Below are 15,976 nucleotides of genomic sequence, written 5' to 3' on the forward strand. Positions count from 1 at the left end.
CCCCGACCTGGATAGGAGGCGGTTCTGAGTGCTGTCCGCATTGAGATATATCTGTCGTGCCTCTGAGCGGACTGGACACAGCTGGGCTTCTATGAAAACCGGACCTCGGAAAGCAGCTCGCTTAAGATGGAACGCCCGCACGATTGGGCTGCACCATCCTTCCCAAAGTGCCTTATTCTTTACTCCTAAATCCCAGGCTCACAACATGAAAACACTTCGCAGAATTAGGCGGAAAAATAACTTTTCATCCAGCAAAAGAAAGTCCCCGTGTGAGACCTGAGGGGAACCATTTGTCAGAATAAATCGCAGCGGCGAGCCGGCGAGTTGGTAAGGGCGACTCACATTTTCGGAGTTCTCCAGGACGGCCAAAACAAAGAATATGTACTCCTGGCCGCTCTGCAGAGGCCTGTTCTCAAAGTCACCGTAGACCTTCTTATCTCCCAGGGTGAAATCAGGGGGAAGCTCTTTAAAGTGGGCTGTGATGTAGGCTTTGGGATCTGCTTGTCTCTTCACTCGAAGACCTTTGCTGGTTCTGTTTATCTCTTTGAGCAGCTAAGTGAAAGGAAATCACACTGGTCAATAGAAAAATACATGGTCTATATGATAAGCTTGCCTTGTGGCGTATTTGTCTTTAATGCACTAAGGGCATTCCATTCCAAACAGCCAGAATCACTTCTAAGATCTGCATTTTGATTCAGCGCTGAATGAGTAGCAGGCAGATTATGAAATGCAAGGTCTTTAATTCGAACATGTCTGGGCTGCGCTTGCCTTTAAAAACTAAATTTGTCTGTATAAAATGGACGCTTGCAATCACAAGAATAAAGTGCATGAATGCAGAGCAGTCAGCGAAGTGAATCCTTCACAGTGGTGCATGTTATGCCAAAGATATTTTAGGGTAGAAACCACAGAGATTTAAATGACTGCAAGTGTGTGCTGAACAGTGTGAAGCATGCTAGTTTACGGAATACTTCAGAGTCGCTCAGAACCTTTGAAACAGGAATAACAAGTGACGGTTGGCTAGTACTGGATGACGGGCCGATGCAATCAAGACATTTAATCTCAAACAGCCAAAAACTGATGCATCACATTTGAAAAAGAAAACATCTTTCTTTTCAATATAAAGACCAGTGATAAAGAAAACTCAACAGCGGTTAAAAAAAATATTCCTACAAAATCCTTAGTAGCTTTTTCTGTTTGTGAATGATAAAATCAGCATTTCGTTTTCTGCTTAATTATAGTATCATATGTACATTACACTCATTTAACAGGTCAGACTATGACACATTAAGCCTCTGTTAATTACTGAGATTACGAAATACGTTCTGCTTTAATAAAATAAATCATCCCAGAAAGACTACTCCACTCTAGAAGTCATGCAGGAAATTCCCCAGCTTTTCCCAGCTAGTAGATACTCCGCTTTTCCTGCACGACGACGTTTAGTCAAACAAAAGCTTGATTTCATTTATTCCTTGGCTGAGCCTCCAGCTACAAGTGCAGTTACATGAAAAGTTTGAAGAAAGAAAATAAAAAAATAGCACAGATTGTCTCTTGGCCTGAAGGAAAAAGTTAAAGGGAGTCAACTCTCAGGCCAAAAGACACAATGGGTTTGCAAGAACAGAGAAAACGTCCCAGAATCCCCGGGGCCGCCTCGGCCATTTTTGCTTAATGATGCACTACTGCAGCACAGTCGGCTGGGCACTGAGCGTCATTGGGAACTCTGCAGTATTAAAATTCATACTCTCAATGTCTGCTCCGTGTTCCTCCGGCCGCTGGCTCCGCTTGACGAAAGCGGGGCGTGACTCCCAGTCAATGCGGTGAACGCAGCTCAACGGGAAAAAGTCACTCGCCACAGTCATGGGGGGACAGGTTTTCACATTATCACGTGCCGTGGACCAGAGATGCTCGCTGCGAGTTGGCTGCCGGCGAATGCAAGTGATGCAGCGCACAGGAAAAAAATTGCGCACCGCTTAGCGACATCTGCCTCCTGGGGTCGCGGCGATACCGAGAAATTGAAACATTATTAAAGAACAGCGAGGGGGGGATGTGGTGCGTGGAACCTGAGCGTCACGTGAGCGTTACCGAGGCGCTATGCTAATACGGCATCAAATGGGCCGATTCCCCAAGGTGCGTGTACCAGCACTGGAACCTGAAACGCGTCGGTGTATCCCTGATGGAGATTTGCGGGTCATCGTGGCCCCACGACGAGGGGACGAGATGGCACGCTTAAGTGCCCGAGGAGGACACCAGACGACAATGTCATATGATCACGTGCAGGGAAAACTAGTCCATAGGAATCGGCAGCTCCGTATGCCTGTGGAGGACGGACTGCGGGCCTGAAGTTAAAGTGTTCTCGGGTCCACCTGGCACAGAACATTAGCCCCTGACAGCCTCGACTCAACAGCACGGGGACGTATGCCTGATTACCTCTTCAATCATACTTCCTGAGAGTTTTTTTTTTTTTTTTCCCCTGCTCAGCCTCGCTGACCTTGGGGAGCCTCTGAAAGGGGAGAGCAAATATTGACAAACATATAAATTCTGAAGGGTAGGGCCCGACGCTCTGTCATTTTGAGATGTGAGCTCACAGAGTTATTTTGACACACCACATTGAATTCCGGGGGATGTATTTGCACAATGTTGTTCATTCCAAAAAAAATAAAATAAAATACAGACATAAGGACGTGATAAGAGGGAGCTTGGAACCTAATGATACATACAAATGAACAGACATACTTCATTGCAGCCTTCTATAAAATAACATACTTAGATTGTTTCACCAGCAAAAATGCTAAAAATAACAGGGATGAAGAGAAATTGCAGTCTGAATGCGTTTTGTATTATTCCTTTACTCTAATCGAATTGTACTATTGACTGGGAGAAATAGTAGTTCTTCTGGTCAAACCCCAGCAGGGAAACACTTTTGGCACCATTTCCTTTTCGGAGCGTTTCATCCATCATTGAGGCGTATCGATGTGGATGAGAGCGTAAAGCGCGGGAGTCGACCAGAACGCAGAAGTCAAGAGACGCAGATATTAGCCGAGCAAGCTTTAGGCGGAGTTCACCATTACGAATCTTAAAAGGCATATCTCACAGCCTGAACCACGCATGGCTCATTAAATTGATCTGGTGGCACGGGGGTCATATCAGAGGATGCGTCAGATTCGACATGAAAAATGGTGTGGCTACCACCCGACAGAATACAAAACACCTGTAACGCCTTCTGGCATGTATGCAGCAGGAATGCGGTACCTCATGGTGGGGGAAATGCTCCATGCACTCAGCAGAAAGGGATTGAGATGAACAGGTGAAGAGCGATGGGCTTTGACTGGAGTTGATTCACTTAGGGGGTCCAGACTTTTGAAGTTAACTCTTCAGTTGAAGTGTTTTTTTTTTTCAAGCGCTTGATCTGGTCCTCTTTCTGCTGCGAACAGGCACCCCTGAGGTAAAATCATCATGGCTTTCCCGTTTTCAAAGAGGCGGCGGACTGGCGGTAAAAGCAGGGGCTAACTTTCCTATCCTGGTGCCAAACTCGTCTCTCCCGCAATGCACAGTGTGAGACAAAACACGGAGAGGCCCGGCCACACACATTACCTCTTCCAAGTTCATTTCGTCCGGGCTGTCCCACAGCTTGATGAACTTCCCGCCTCTCTGCTTCTTCAAAGGAACCACTACGATGTAATACCCCCTGAAGTAGCATGAGAGAGCGGGGGGGAGAGAGACCATGAGAGAGCCTCATTCCAGCATGTGGGAGGATCTCGGCGGCTTTGTCAACATTGATGTTCCTCACTGTAATCCACACTGAATAACTACATTGGTTATGAGCATCATAGAGCAAGATGTGAGTAACAAAATGCGAAACCATGCAGTGGTCATAATAATTAGCAGGAAATATGATTTTTGTATTTAAACATGATCGATTTAAGTCTACTGGCACATCCCAGCAAGGTCGCGTGGGCTAATTGGGCATCTCCATGTGAGATTAAATTTAAAATGATCTTTAATCGAGCCATTCGGAGATAATAGCACTGCTGGAGCTCCTGTCTGATGGCTGGATGCTGTATGAGCGCCGACTTCACAAAGTCAATATGGCGGGTAATGGCGAATTAATTAGCCTGCATCATGGCGGTTGGTGTCCAACTGATCTATAGCAGTTTAAAACAAGAGGTCACACTTGGAAAGGTGTCACGACTGACGCTGGCCTGAAACTGCCATGAGGGTGTTCTTCGATAGTGACATATTGAAGTCCCCCCCCCCTCCACAGTTTCATGGGATTTCATTGACATTTTTTTTGCAAAGCATGGAAAACAAGCCGGTAAGTCAAGCATACATTCCATGGGAATACAAACGGATGTCAGCAATCCAGTGAAGCACAGTTCAGTAAGATGCAGAGCACAAGAGATAAGTGAAGAACCAAGCTGAAGACGCCATTAGGCTTTGAGCTAAAATGGTTGTGACAAACATCATGGCTCGAGTCCCCTCATAGAACCTGTCAGCTTGCTGCATCCGGCATTGGACACTCACTTGACTTTCTCGGTGGTCTCCACTGCCGGGAGCTCTACAGTCACCATGCCGTCCGAGTTGGTCTTGCCAATCGGATATGGCTTCGTCCGCAGTACGTCGGGAGCTGTCACGGTGGTCACCCTGTGCTGCAGCCCTCCGGCACTGTTGCCGCGGTTCGTCAGCAGGAAGGAGTACTGCGTATCTGGCTGCAGGTTGGTGATGAGCTTCTGGGTCAGTTTTCCGTCCACTTCTACGCTTTGCCCATTGTCGTAGAGGATCTGCGAGGCAAAGGAGGTGTCAAAGACAGTCAACGGAGAATCTGCTGTTATGCCATCTATGTAGCAATATCCAATTATGTCCATCCATTCATCCATCCATCCATAAACCAAATGGATGGCTGGGGTGAACTTAATGTAGCAAAACGTTTATACGTAAATGCATGGTTGGGCTCTATCACACAAAATGCAGATTCTTTCGTGTTTACTTTTTCCAGTACAAAGACATGAAAGTGAATTGTTGAGACAGTTGTCATCGTGCGGAACAGCTGGGTGAGGAACGCTCACCGTGAACAGCTGAGCCGGATTGTAGTTCTCGTGCGTCTCCCATGTCAGCAGCACCGAGGTCTTCATGACAGCTTTCACGCGGAAATTTTTTGCGAACACTGCTAAAAGAAAGGCCACGCAGGCGGTTTAGGCACGTCGCTAGCACCTGGCAGCGCTCGACGGTTTGCCTTGAGACCGACGCCTTACCTTCCCTTCCGTGCTCGGCCCCGTACGGGAGCTGTTACCATTGTTTCCAGTCTATTTGTCTCTGACTTGACTCTTACCTTGTCAGCAGCAGCGAACCTTCCCCTTAAAAAGTCAGCTGACTAAACAGAAGGAATAGCCCTGATCGTGCCATACCTTGACAGCAAAGTCATGAATACCAAGCTACCTAAGAGCACCGCTGAAATCTTACTGCCTTTGCTGGGAGGGGCAGGGCACACAAGGGTGAGGGGGGGATCCTACCTTGTTTCAGAGGTTGTGTCCTCAACTGGACACTTGGGCTATAGGGGCCGGAGCCCTTGCTGGTAAAGGCGCACACTTTAACGTCATAAATGGTGTCTGGATTTAGGCCGTCGAGAGTCGTGGAGGATTCGGGGGCCATGACAATGAACTCGGTGGGGCTCCGGGGGTTGTTGATGTCCTTGTACTGCAGGCCATACTTGATGATGCGGCCATTGCGCTCAGCGAGCGGTAGGGGTTGCCAGGAGAGTTGGGCGCTGCTCGCACTGGCGCTCTCTACGCGGATGCTCCGGGGGTAGCTGGCGGGCCTGTCCTCAGGCGTGGAAACCTCCCTGACCGCCTCCGCTCCGAAGCCTACCCTGTTCTGGGCCGACAGGAGGAAGATGTAGGGCGCGCCTCTGTGGATCTTGTTGATGGTGTAGTGGTTCTCCCGCTCTGGGAAGTCAACCGTAGCTAGAGAGTCCGCGTCTTTGCGGCCGAACTTCAGCCGATATCCTTGTAGGGGGCCGAAGGTGTTTGGCGGAGGGTGCCACTGGAGCAGTGCAGTGCCCATATTGGTGACACTCACCATGAATCGCGGCTTTTCCGGCACTGAAATGAAAGTGGCACTAAATTACGGTTAAGGGGCCGTGACATCAGTACCCTGTACTGGTACTAGCTTGAGGGAATGCTGAGCATCAACTACGATGCTTCCTCCTGATACTGAGGTCTAAAATGCCCTTCTGTTTGCCACCTATCCCCATTAACACAGTGAAAATGTCCGTTAACACACCAATCATTGCCTGGAATCACAACAGTGACCAACCCAACGGCGACACTCTCATGTAAGAGCTGTTTGACGTGTTTCACACTGCAGGGAGATGCCTCCTCACGTACCTGCGCCCTTTGTGGTGACCAGCTTGGGTCTGCTGCGAGCCCCATCGCCTTTGGTTGTGTACGCGCCAACCGACACAGAGTATGTTGTTTCGGGCTGGAGGTCAGAGATGACCGTCTCCTGTCGGACAAACGCGACGGAGAGCGCAAGCTGTAACATCAATGCCACGTGTCATCCCGCCCTAGTATATATCTGCTATATAAATTTAAAAAATCTCAAAAAAAAGCTCAGTACATCATGCATAGTATTTCAGCCATTCAGCTAAAAGATCATTTCTGGGGCGAATGCATTAATACTTATGCATCCCAAAGGTGACTTTAATAAATCAGGTTATTCACAAATTACACAAAAGGGAACATTTCTGATTAAATGTTAAGACCTGCTGTAGTGTATCCAAATCACAACATGTGCGTGATCACACAGAGGTCGCCAAGGTCGCTCGCGCTGGCCTGGTCAAGCTGGCTCGATCATGCTGGACCACTCGCACACTCTCTGATGCCACTACCATGGGAACCACACAGCGCCCCCTACTGCCTGCCCGCGTGGCACTTTTACCCAGACCAGCGTAGGTGTCCTTATGAAAATTAGCCTAGACACATGGTGTTTTACAGAGTCACGCTGCTGGTACCCTGTACAGGAGACTCATGCGAGTCAAGGCCCATTTGACAGAGTGAGGGTCCTTATTAAGGGGGGGCACAGGTGTGGGCAAGAGCGAACGGACCGCCACAGAACGGTGATGCAGTCCAAAAAAAATGTAAGTGTCTATCATGGACAAGCCCGGGAACCGTCGCACACTCGCGCTCACAATTTAACCCCGTGGAAGTCGCTTTTTAAATTATTATTATTATTTTTACTCACATGGTCAGCTGACTCATCGTATGCCCACTGGTGGCAGATGATGGAGAGAATAAAGCAGAAGATAGCAGTACATTAGTAACTCTGAATGTGGCTAAAAACAAGATATGCAAATAAAGCAGAGGAAACAAAGGAGGCTGCAGAAGGTAAGTAGATGCATTTTGGCCGAAGGAGAAACTGCAACTCAAACAGTCCTATTTCTCCCCCGGATAATGTCACATTAATAGCATGATCTAGACAACAATTCAGCAGATTCATCCATTTCCCTGCAGCCCTTTATTCACAGTAAACACCGACACAAATTCTCTGGCTTTATTTTCTGTTTCCTCTGACAACATTAACTACATGTGATATAACCTTATATATAAATGTTAAAGATATAACATGAAGATCAATAGACTAGGTCAAGGATATGGCACCATAGTGGATGGATGCTGAACCAGGTTCTTGACACCTTAAACGTGTATAAACAAACTGTATATATCAGCAGAATTGCACCCTGGGTATGTTATGCTACGCAACCTGAAAGGTCAGAGCAAGGTGAATCAGTCAGGAGGAGGAGGACGGCTACCTGCATGTCATCAATCAGGATGTCCTTGATGACGGACTGTCCGACAGGCTCCTCATTTAGCATCCGGACGTAGTGCACTTGGTAACCGCGGATCTGACCGTGTTGCTTGCTGGGATCGGGAGAACGCCAGATCACCTTAATGCACGTGGCGTTGAGCGCCTCCACCTCGACTTTACGAGGCGGACCGCTGGGAACTGAGGGGACATCATGGGACAAAGTAATGGTCAAGATTACGGAGGCCACCTCTGCTGCTGCGGCCAACTCCGAGACAGCCGAGCACGGCGAAAGCAGAAAGGCAATTCAGAAGGCAGCTATCGCAAGTTTCGAATGACACCGAATGGAAAGAATTAAAAAAAAAAAAACAAAAATGCCCCCAAAAAAAGGTCTGACATTTTAAAAGACATCAAAAGTGAGACTGCGTGTGGATTAGAAAAATGGAATAAAAATGTAATTAGCAAAAAAAAAAAAAAGAAAAGAAAAAAGACTGAAAAGAAGCCAAGATGGATGCTTTGGCGAGCAAAGCATCCTGAAAGAGTTCGGCAAATTCGATTTGCTTAAAAGGATAGTTTTTTAAAAAAAAAAAATGATCAAAAAGTAATCATTCCATCCAGGTGTCCCACTTTCCTCTCCGTTAAAAAGAGTAAACGGTGAAGAAAAAGGTTACAGCACTTTTGTCCAGTTTTGAGGAGAAAGCTTATACATTTAGGGGGTTAAAAGAAGAAAATTCCACTCAGTGCTCAATTCCACTTAAAGAGCCGTGAAGTGGGGCCAAGAAATGATACTCAGCTCTAAAAGTTTGGAAAAAAAAAGACTTAAGTGGAATTAATTGGTTAAAAGGTACAGAAGGGATAGACTTGAGTTAGTGGTTCGGGTGAGTTATCGGGCAGCCGGAGTCGAGCCAGGTGGAAGGAGGTGGGGGTCGCGGGGGCAGGGGTAGAAGGCCGGAGGAGTCACAGCGGAGTCTGAACGTGGGAGGGGCGGGGTTAGGCTAGACGGAAGCTCGAGGCGCAGGACGTACCGTCCTCCTCGGTGCGGATGAGCAGCGGCAGGCTTTCGGGGCCGGCACCGGCCTGAGTGTGGGCTCTCACGGTCACGCGGTACTCTGTCCATTTATTCAGGTTTTCCAGCAGGAACCGAGAGCTTTCAGGGGGCACGCGAGCAGCTTGGTGGGGGGCCACATCCTCTCCGGCGGCCACGGCATACTGGATGGTGTACTTGGTAATGATCCCGTTGCGTGACTCCGCCGGAGGTGGCCGCCAACTTACCAGGATGCTGGTGGAGCTGGGACTAGAACAGCCGACCTCCCGGGGAGCCGCCGAGGGCCCTGATTGGGTCGTTGTGAGACCGCAGGATTTTTTTTTTTTTTTTTTTTTTATCCGTTTGTTTGTTTAGTTTGTTTTGGTATCGGTAACGGAGGCATGTTGAAGCAACAGAGGGTTTTGATGTGATGGTGGAAGCGAACGAATGGAAAAGAAAAAGGGGAAAACAAAATGAAAACAAAATACTAAGACCTGAAATATGCCGTCGAGCAAATGAAATCAAAACTCAAGTATTAACATGACAGGGGGGAAAAAATGAACACGATGATATGTCAACAACGTTACTGATGTCATGAACAAAGATAACGAGTTCGACAGTGTGTTACAGAGAAGGTAATGTGTTAAAAAAGACCTATATCACCAACATACTGTATAACTTACCTTTTCTGAATAAACCAAACTCCGACCTCGCTAATACCTTCTTCTTTTTTCTGCAGCCACATACTTGCCAAAGGCTGATGCCGAATGGACTTTAGTGGGTTTATTACTGCCAATGGGATTAAAGTAACTAGCTAACTAACTAACTAATTTTACTACTTGCAATTTTAAAACTTATAAACACATCCAAAAATAAATCCTAGTCATGGTTTAATTATCATTCTGATATACTAAATAAAAAAAAAATAAATATATATATATATATATATATATATATATATATATATATATATATATAATTTCCTACAACAATTAGAGAAAAAATCTGTATCCATCAGAGTTGCTTAGCACAGACGCTCCCCGGTTACGATGTGCTCTGTTACAGTATTTTGACTTTGCGATGGGCAAATGTTTTTCACTTTCAGTACATTATTCAATAAATTACACTAAATATTCAGCACTTTATTATAAAATAGGCTTTGCGTTAATGATTTTGCCCAGCTGCAGGCTAATGTGAGTGTTCTAAGCATGTTTAAGGTAGGCTAGGCCAGGCCATGATGTTTGTTAGCTTATGTGTACTGCATTAAGATACATTTTACGATATTTTCGCCTTACGAAATCGGATTATACCCCATCATAACCTGGGGAGAGGCTATACTTAAGCTGCTAAAAAGCAAAAGGCATTTAACGCAACAGCACTTCTTAAAGGGGAATCCCACCTAAAAATGATATTATGCATAATCATGAAATTGAACTATACCCTCACTAAATACAGAAACGGCTATTTGTTTTATAACTTCCTTTCATCTAGAAATAATAATTTTTCTATCTGTGCCCACACAAACTCATATGATTTCATTATAGATATGAAATTATCAAAATTTGGTGGTCCTCCCCTTTAAAACTCTCGTCATTACTCCACCATGCAGACCATTTTCGTAAAGTAAAACTTACTAACAGTTTGGGAACCTCCATATTTCCACGGGTACCAGGTTGGACTCTACTTGAGCTTTGGACTTTGACATGTACCCACCTGTCCCGATGTTTTCTAAACAGACCTCAGATTTATTAAAAAATATTTACAATGCTAACATCTTTAATTTCAATACTGCTGGAATACATGCCATTTACTGATGACTCGGCCAAAATACTGAAAAAATTCTGGCAGAGAGGTATAGGGAAATAAAAATCTTTTACAATAAACCTGAGGTCTTCTAATATGAAATATGTGTTTGAGCTTTCTCTTTGAAACACTTCCATTAGGAAGATCAACCCGATTTTTTATTAGACATAAACAAATTAGCCAATATAATACTAAATGGGTTTTAGTATACATTTTCAATTGAATGCTCAACCACATTAACATGAATATAATATGACATATATATTTATATAAGTGAGACACACACGCACGCACACACACGCACACACACAAACACATGCACACACACACACCCCTGGCTCGAAAAAGTAATCCGCAACGTTCAACAGCCATTGCTGCTCACGCAATCAGTGGCCATTGGCTGGAAATCGCCAATACATAAATGAAACGAGTAAACAAAGTAAGTGAAGAGTAGAAAGTGAAGACCTACGTGTTTGAGGAGTCTCCATGGAAACCTCACTGGTGTACGCCCCGACGCCATGCTTACTGCGTGCCGCCAGTTGGAATGTGTAACTGGAGAATGGCTTGAGGTCCTTGAGAAGGTAGGCCGTCGTGGGCTCGAAGCTCACCCTTCTCTGTCAAATGAGACGCGGAGGTGCATAAGCTAAATATCGGCGACAACACCGGGCGAGCTGCCGTTCTCCAACAGATCTGCGATCACTCATTGAGAAGGTTGCCAACATGAGCAATACGTTGGAATTAGGGAAATACAGCTAGAGAAGGACTGCCATAATTATGGATGAGATGGGCTCCGGGTTGACCGCGACCCTGTCCGGGATCAGCAGTTATGGAGGATGGATGGAGAGCAGAGCTGAAGATACCTCGTCCTTCTCATCTCCCTTCCGGTAGAGAAGCTCGTATCCGATGATCTGGTTGTCCTGCCCATTCTGAGCGGGCGGGACCCATGACAGCAATATGCTCGTCTCCGACTTGGCTTCTGCTTTCAGGTCCGTGGGCTGTGAGGGAACTGAGGGACGCCAAGGAATCGTGGGGTCATTTGTAGGGCAACGCAACAACAAGAGCGACGTGGCAGTCTGGCAACCCGGGTCGGGGGGGGGGGGGGGGGGGGGGATTCCCTTTTATGGCTATAATCAGGGACGATGAGGGAGCTTTAGCTGCCACACAAATAACTCCAGTGCCATAAAAATACTTTGACACAGACAATCATCTAACCTTCTGTTTCTCACTCCTGTCTGTTAAACAATCTAATGATCTGTAATAGTCCCTTTATAGCTATCGCTATATTTACTAGACTATATCCAAGGTGAATTACAGCTTCTGTGGAATGTTTAGGAAATCACCGCATTTCACATGGAAGACATTTTTAGACTTTTATTAAACTCGTTTAAAGGTCTGGCTGTGTGTAGGTATATGGAGTGACATCTTTAATTAGTGGTGCACTGGTGTGGTAATTTTGGCTGTTTGCCGATATGTTTTTACCAAATTTTACTGATAACAAGCTAACCTCTCAGCTCCACAAATTTTTGTGAAACTGATGTTGATAACATGACTTCTAAAAGTCTCTTGAATGTGTTCCACAACCTCACCATATAATACTGGCAATGAGACGTCAGCAAAGTAGAAGTGACCGTAGCGAGGTTCTAAGTGGTAAACGATCTGATGAAATCCCTCATCCTCTGCTAGAGAAAATGATCGTCTAATTCAATCAACTCCATTTACTAGTTGTCTCTTTAGCTCTGATGCTACTAACTTGATCAATGTTTAGATCGCGATCAAACTGATCCTGTTTTTAGCCGATAACGAAGTGTTCAGTGGTCTGTCGTGGATCTCTGATTTTGATCTCTTGAATTCTGTTGGATAAATAAATGCAGGCAGACACAAAGAGATCTTACCCCCGGTCTTAGCTATGATCTGCAGGTCTGGAGAGAGAGGTCCATCCCCAACTGAAGTGAAGGCCAGCACCCTGATGTAGTAGGTCTTGTTAGGAGTGAGGCCCTGGATGGTGAGGAAGTTGGCTCCGCCCACCATCTGCTTCTCCCAGTGGTTGACGTGCAGGCTGGGATCCGTAGTGTAATAGACCCGATAGCCCATTATCTGCCCATTGGCTTCCTCCGGCTCGTCCCAGTGGATGATGGCGGTGGTGCTGCTCAGCATGCGACCCCGGACCTGCCGCGGCGCCGTACTGGGCGCCTGCTCCGCCGTCCGCGCCTCCACGGCCTCGCTGGCGGGACCGCGCCCAATGCTGTTCACTGCCACCACCCGGAACACGTAATCCGAGTAGGGGCTGAGACCTCCCACGCTGTAGCGGGTGGTGGCCACACCGTCGATCTCCTTGTACGTGTCGTCGGAAAACTTGGACTTGTGCTGGATGATGTAGTAGGAGACCGGTTCTGGATTCCCAGAGTCCCAGGTCAATGTTATGCTAGTGGCTGTCCTTTCTGTTACCATAGGAACCCCAGGAGACCTGGGCAATGCTGCAAAGACGACAGGTTAGACTTATTAAAGGGCCGTTCGAGCTGAAATTCTGTAGAATTTCAGATTTTTTTATTTTTATTTTATTTATTTCTTCAGTCAGGAGATAAGGTTACACGGTTAGTAGAATTCCGGCACTCTTCATACACTTGCTAGTATTGAGAATTATTGAAAGGGAATTGCATTTATTTGTTTTGCTGTAGTGATCACAATGAATAAGTAAGACTCTCTCTTTACATAACCTATGAGTGATTACTATATATTTCCAGGCCTGGTTGGGTTTGTCTTGATGTAGCTTTCGTGCAGCGGAAGTCTGATGCGGCTGGTATTTCAGTTTCCTGGCTAGTTTTCTCTCGCGTCAGATTTGTGGATTTGAGTTTATTAAAGTGACAACGTGCCTCCTCTCCTCCCCCATTTCTGCAATGGACTGATCCATCAATTACCTTTGACTGTGATTTGAGCCACAGCCTCAATGACGCCCAGGGTGGACATGGCCACGCAGGTGTAGTTGGCGGACTGACGCACGTCGGTCAGCTCCAGCACGTTGCGTCCGATGGGCATGTCGTCCTCTGGCGTCAGGTCCTCGGCTCCCAACATCCACTTCACGTAGGGCATGGGGGAGCCCACGGCCACGCAGGTGATGTTCACACTCCCCCCGGGCATAATCTCATGGTCCGTGGGGGGGATGGAGAACCTTGGAGGGACTCGCCGGACTGCAGAGGACCGGAGACAAAGCACCAAGATGAGGACATAGAGTTGGTGTGAAATGGGTGATTAAGGGTGAATTTAAACAGAGATGGTTGTAGTGTGACTTTCTGGTCACTTCGAAAGTCCTCAGGCTTCAATGGGGTAATTCTAGGACGTTTTTAAGGTGGCGACCACAGTAGGGGCCATAATTCAAACAGCGGGGCTAACCTTTTCATTAGCCAATAATGTGTCTCGAATCGGTGAATGACAGGGGAGGGAGCAGTCCGAGAGCCAATCAGCTTGTAGCTGGGGCCAGTGCTCGTGTGGCCCCACCCCTGTATACAACCCTAGGCTTTGCCGAGCACTTCCAAGAACCAGCTAGAGCATATTTGTATGGTACTGGGTCGATGTTCAACGGCTTATTCACGGGTTAGAGGCACAAATGCTCACATATTTTTAAATAATGCTTTCAAAATCGACATTTAAAAACACATAATTTAAACACATAATGCTATTTTCCTGACATGCCAACACACTGAGAAACATCAATACACAGCAAGTGCTGAACACCTTTTTGCAAGGAGACAGGAATTTCAGAAACTAATTTCTTCCACCTATTTTCATTTCATTCTAATGAATTTCCATTCTCATTTTCGCAAATTCAATCACCATTATTAGCTTTGATTGTCCACCCCTTATAAAAAAAAGTGTGTCAAAGAAATCACCGAGAAGACAATTGTAACTGCAGATGGAATATTGTGTCATTGCATCGCATTTTAAAATGCAATAAGAACTAAGAAATCGAGCTCTGTTCATTTTCCATCCAATTATTAATGAATCACACCCCAAAGATATAACAATATGCTGTTAATTAAAATGGATTTACATTATTCACGCATTATTATAACAAATGTAGTTAATTAATTTCCGCCGATCAACATTCCCTTAATCTCCCTCTCTCAACCACCACAAAGGCCTAAACTCTTTCTTTCACATGGACCTTGTCCACCATAAGCTGGAAAGAGAAGAAGCACCGCATTAATTCTGTGTAAACACTATGATTTATCATGTGCCGGCAGATGTCTCAGCTGGCCGTGGTTAGACTGACCAACCCGTTAGGGATAAGGAGGGCCAGCTGAGCTGAATCCGGGAGGAGAGATTTAGCGTTTTTTTTTGCTCATTTGCAGCTTTTTGCATTTTATGTCGGTCTAAATTTGTGTTTTCCACACAATTCCGTGCTTTGTTTTTAGCGTGACCCCGGAACTTTTCTATCCGACTTCAGCGTGACCCCGGAACTTGATCAATTTCACGATAAAGACTTCTCCCGGAACAATGGCCACCGATGTTTTTCAAACGATAACCAAGCACTCAAACCAAGCAGAGAAGCAGCAATAGTGTACCGTGGGTGGAGTGTTACGGGATCACCACGCTGACCCAGCATCATACCGACATGTAATGCGACAACATTTGAGCACAACGTGACAATAACGCGATAAACCACCACGAAGAAGCACAAGTGAAACATGGGGACGATACAACAGTCACATGGATTTTCGGTAATTATATCGTTGCAAACAAATGTACATGGTGATTTAAATGTAAGAACACACCAACCTTCTCGCAGTTCTGGAGAACAGAGACGTGTGTTGCAGAGAGAGATAGAAAAAGAGGAAAAACAGAGAAAGAGTAAAAAAATTCCAGGCATTTAGTGTTTAATGGCAGAGAAATTATATATGCTACACATGTAATTTCAATCTTTAAGAAAGACTTCAATACATCGTTTTTTTTTTTCCAAAAAGGAGCCAAACAGCAGAAAGCAACGAAAAACCCAACGAAAATATGAAGACTTTTTAGTGCAGGAGAGAAAAGATACGTGTTTGCATACCCCACACACTGGAAACTTTCGACTGATACTTTTCCTCATTTAATTTCGGCCCATCTTTTACGGCACCTGCAAGCAGAAGTGCGGCGTACGCGATCAACGGGGCCCCTCCCTCCCTACCTCGCACGTAGAGGTTGGCGGGGGCAGAGTAGCGGGTGCCGTCGCTGTTGGTAGCGACGCACTCATACTTCCCCTGGTCGGACTCCTCGCTGTGCTCGATCTGGAGGGCACCTAAAGGGGGGGATAAGGCGTTGGCCAAGCATGGAAGCCAAGTGCTGGATGCAGTCTGGACCTTCAGAAACAATTCAGACGGT

General features: G+C 46.1%; 1 protein-coding gene across 19 annotated transcripts in view; it reads right to left on the bottom strand.

Moving 5' to 3' along the window:
• The window catches only part of LOC125720343 (receptor-type tyrosine-protein phosphatase delta-like), a 274,785-nt gene that overhangs the window by 32,081 nt on the left and 226,728 nt on the right, over positions 1 to 15,976 (bottom strand). For 8 of the 19 annotated variants that reach the window (XM_048995623.1, XM_048995619.1, XM_048995620.1 and 5 more), the window contains 15 exons: positions 15,783 to 15,893; positions 15,395 to 15,406; positions 13,537 to 13,806; positions 12,514 to 13,095; positions 11,482 to 11,627; positions 11,091 to 11,235; positions 8,820 to 9,125; positions 7,802 to 7,995; positions 7,234 to 7,260; positions 6,378 to 6,495; positions 5,505 to 6,092; positions 5,061 to 5,161; positions 4,519 to 4,775; positions 3,589 to 3,682; positions 343 to 552 (listed from right to left, as the gene is read on the bottom strand). In XM_048995623.1, coding sequence (XP_048851580.1) covers positions 343 to 552; positions 3,589 to 3,682; positions 4,519 to 4,775; positions 5,061 to 5,161; positions 5,505 to 6,092; positions 6,378 to 6,495; positions 7,234 to 7,260; positions 7,802 to 7,995; positions 8,820 to 9,125; positions 11,091 to 11,235; positions 11,482 to 11,627; positions 12,514 to 13,095; positions 13,537 to 13,806; positions 15,395 to 15,406; positions 15,783 to 15,893 — 3,161 coding nt within the window. The remainder of the gene's footprint in view (positions 1 to 342; positions 553 to 3,588; positions 3,683 to 4,518; positions 4,776 to 5,060; positions 5,162 to 5,504; positions 6,093 to 6,377; positions 6,496 to 7,233; positions 7,261 to 7,801; positions 7,996 to 8,819; positions 9,126 to 11,090; positions 11,236 to 11,481; positions 11,628 to 12,513; positions 13,096 to 13,536; positions 13,807 to 15,394; positions 15,407 to 15,782; positions 15,894 to 15,976) is intronic. The other 11 variants (XM_048995630.1, XM_048995632.1, XM_048995631.1 and 8 more) reach the window with 7 other exon arrangements.

Source organism: Brienomyrus brachyistius, chromosome 25, assembly GCF_023856365.1.
Source record: "Brienomyrus brachyistius isolate T26 chromosome 25, BBRACH_0.4, whole genome shotgun sequence".
Classification (NCBI taxonomy): Eukaryota; Metazoa; Chordata; class Actinopteri; order Osteoglossiformes; family Mormyridae; genus Brienomyrus; species Brienomyrus brachyistius.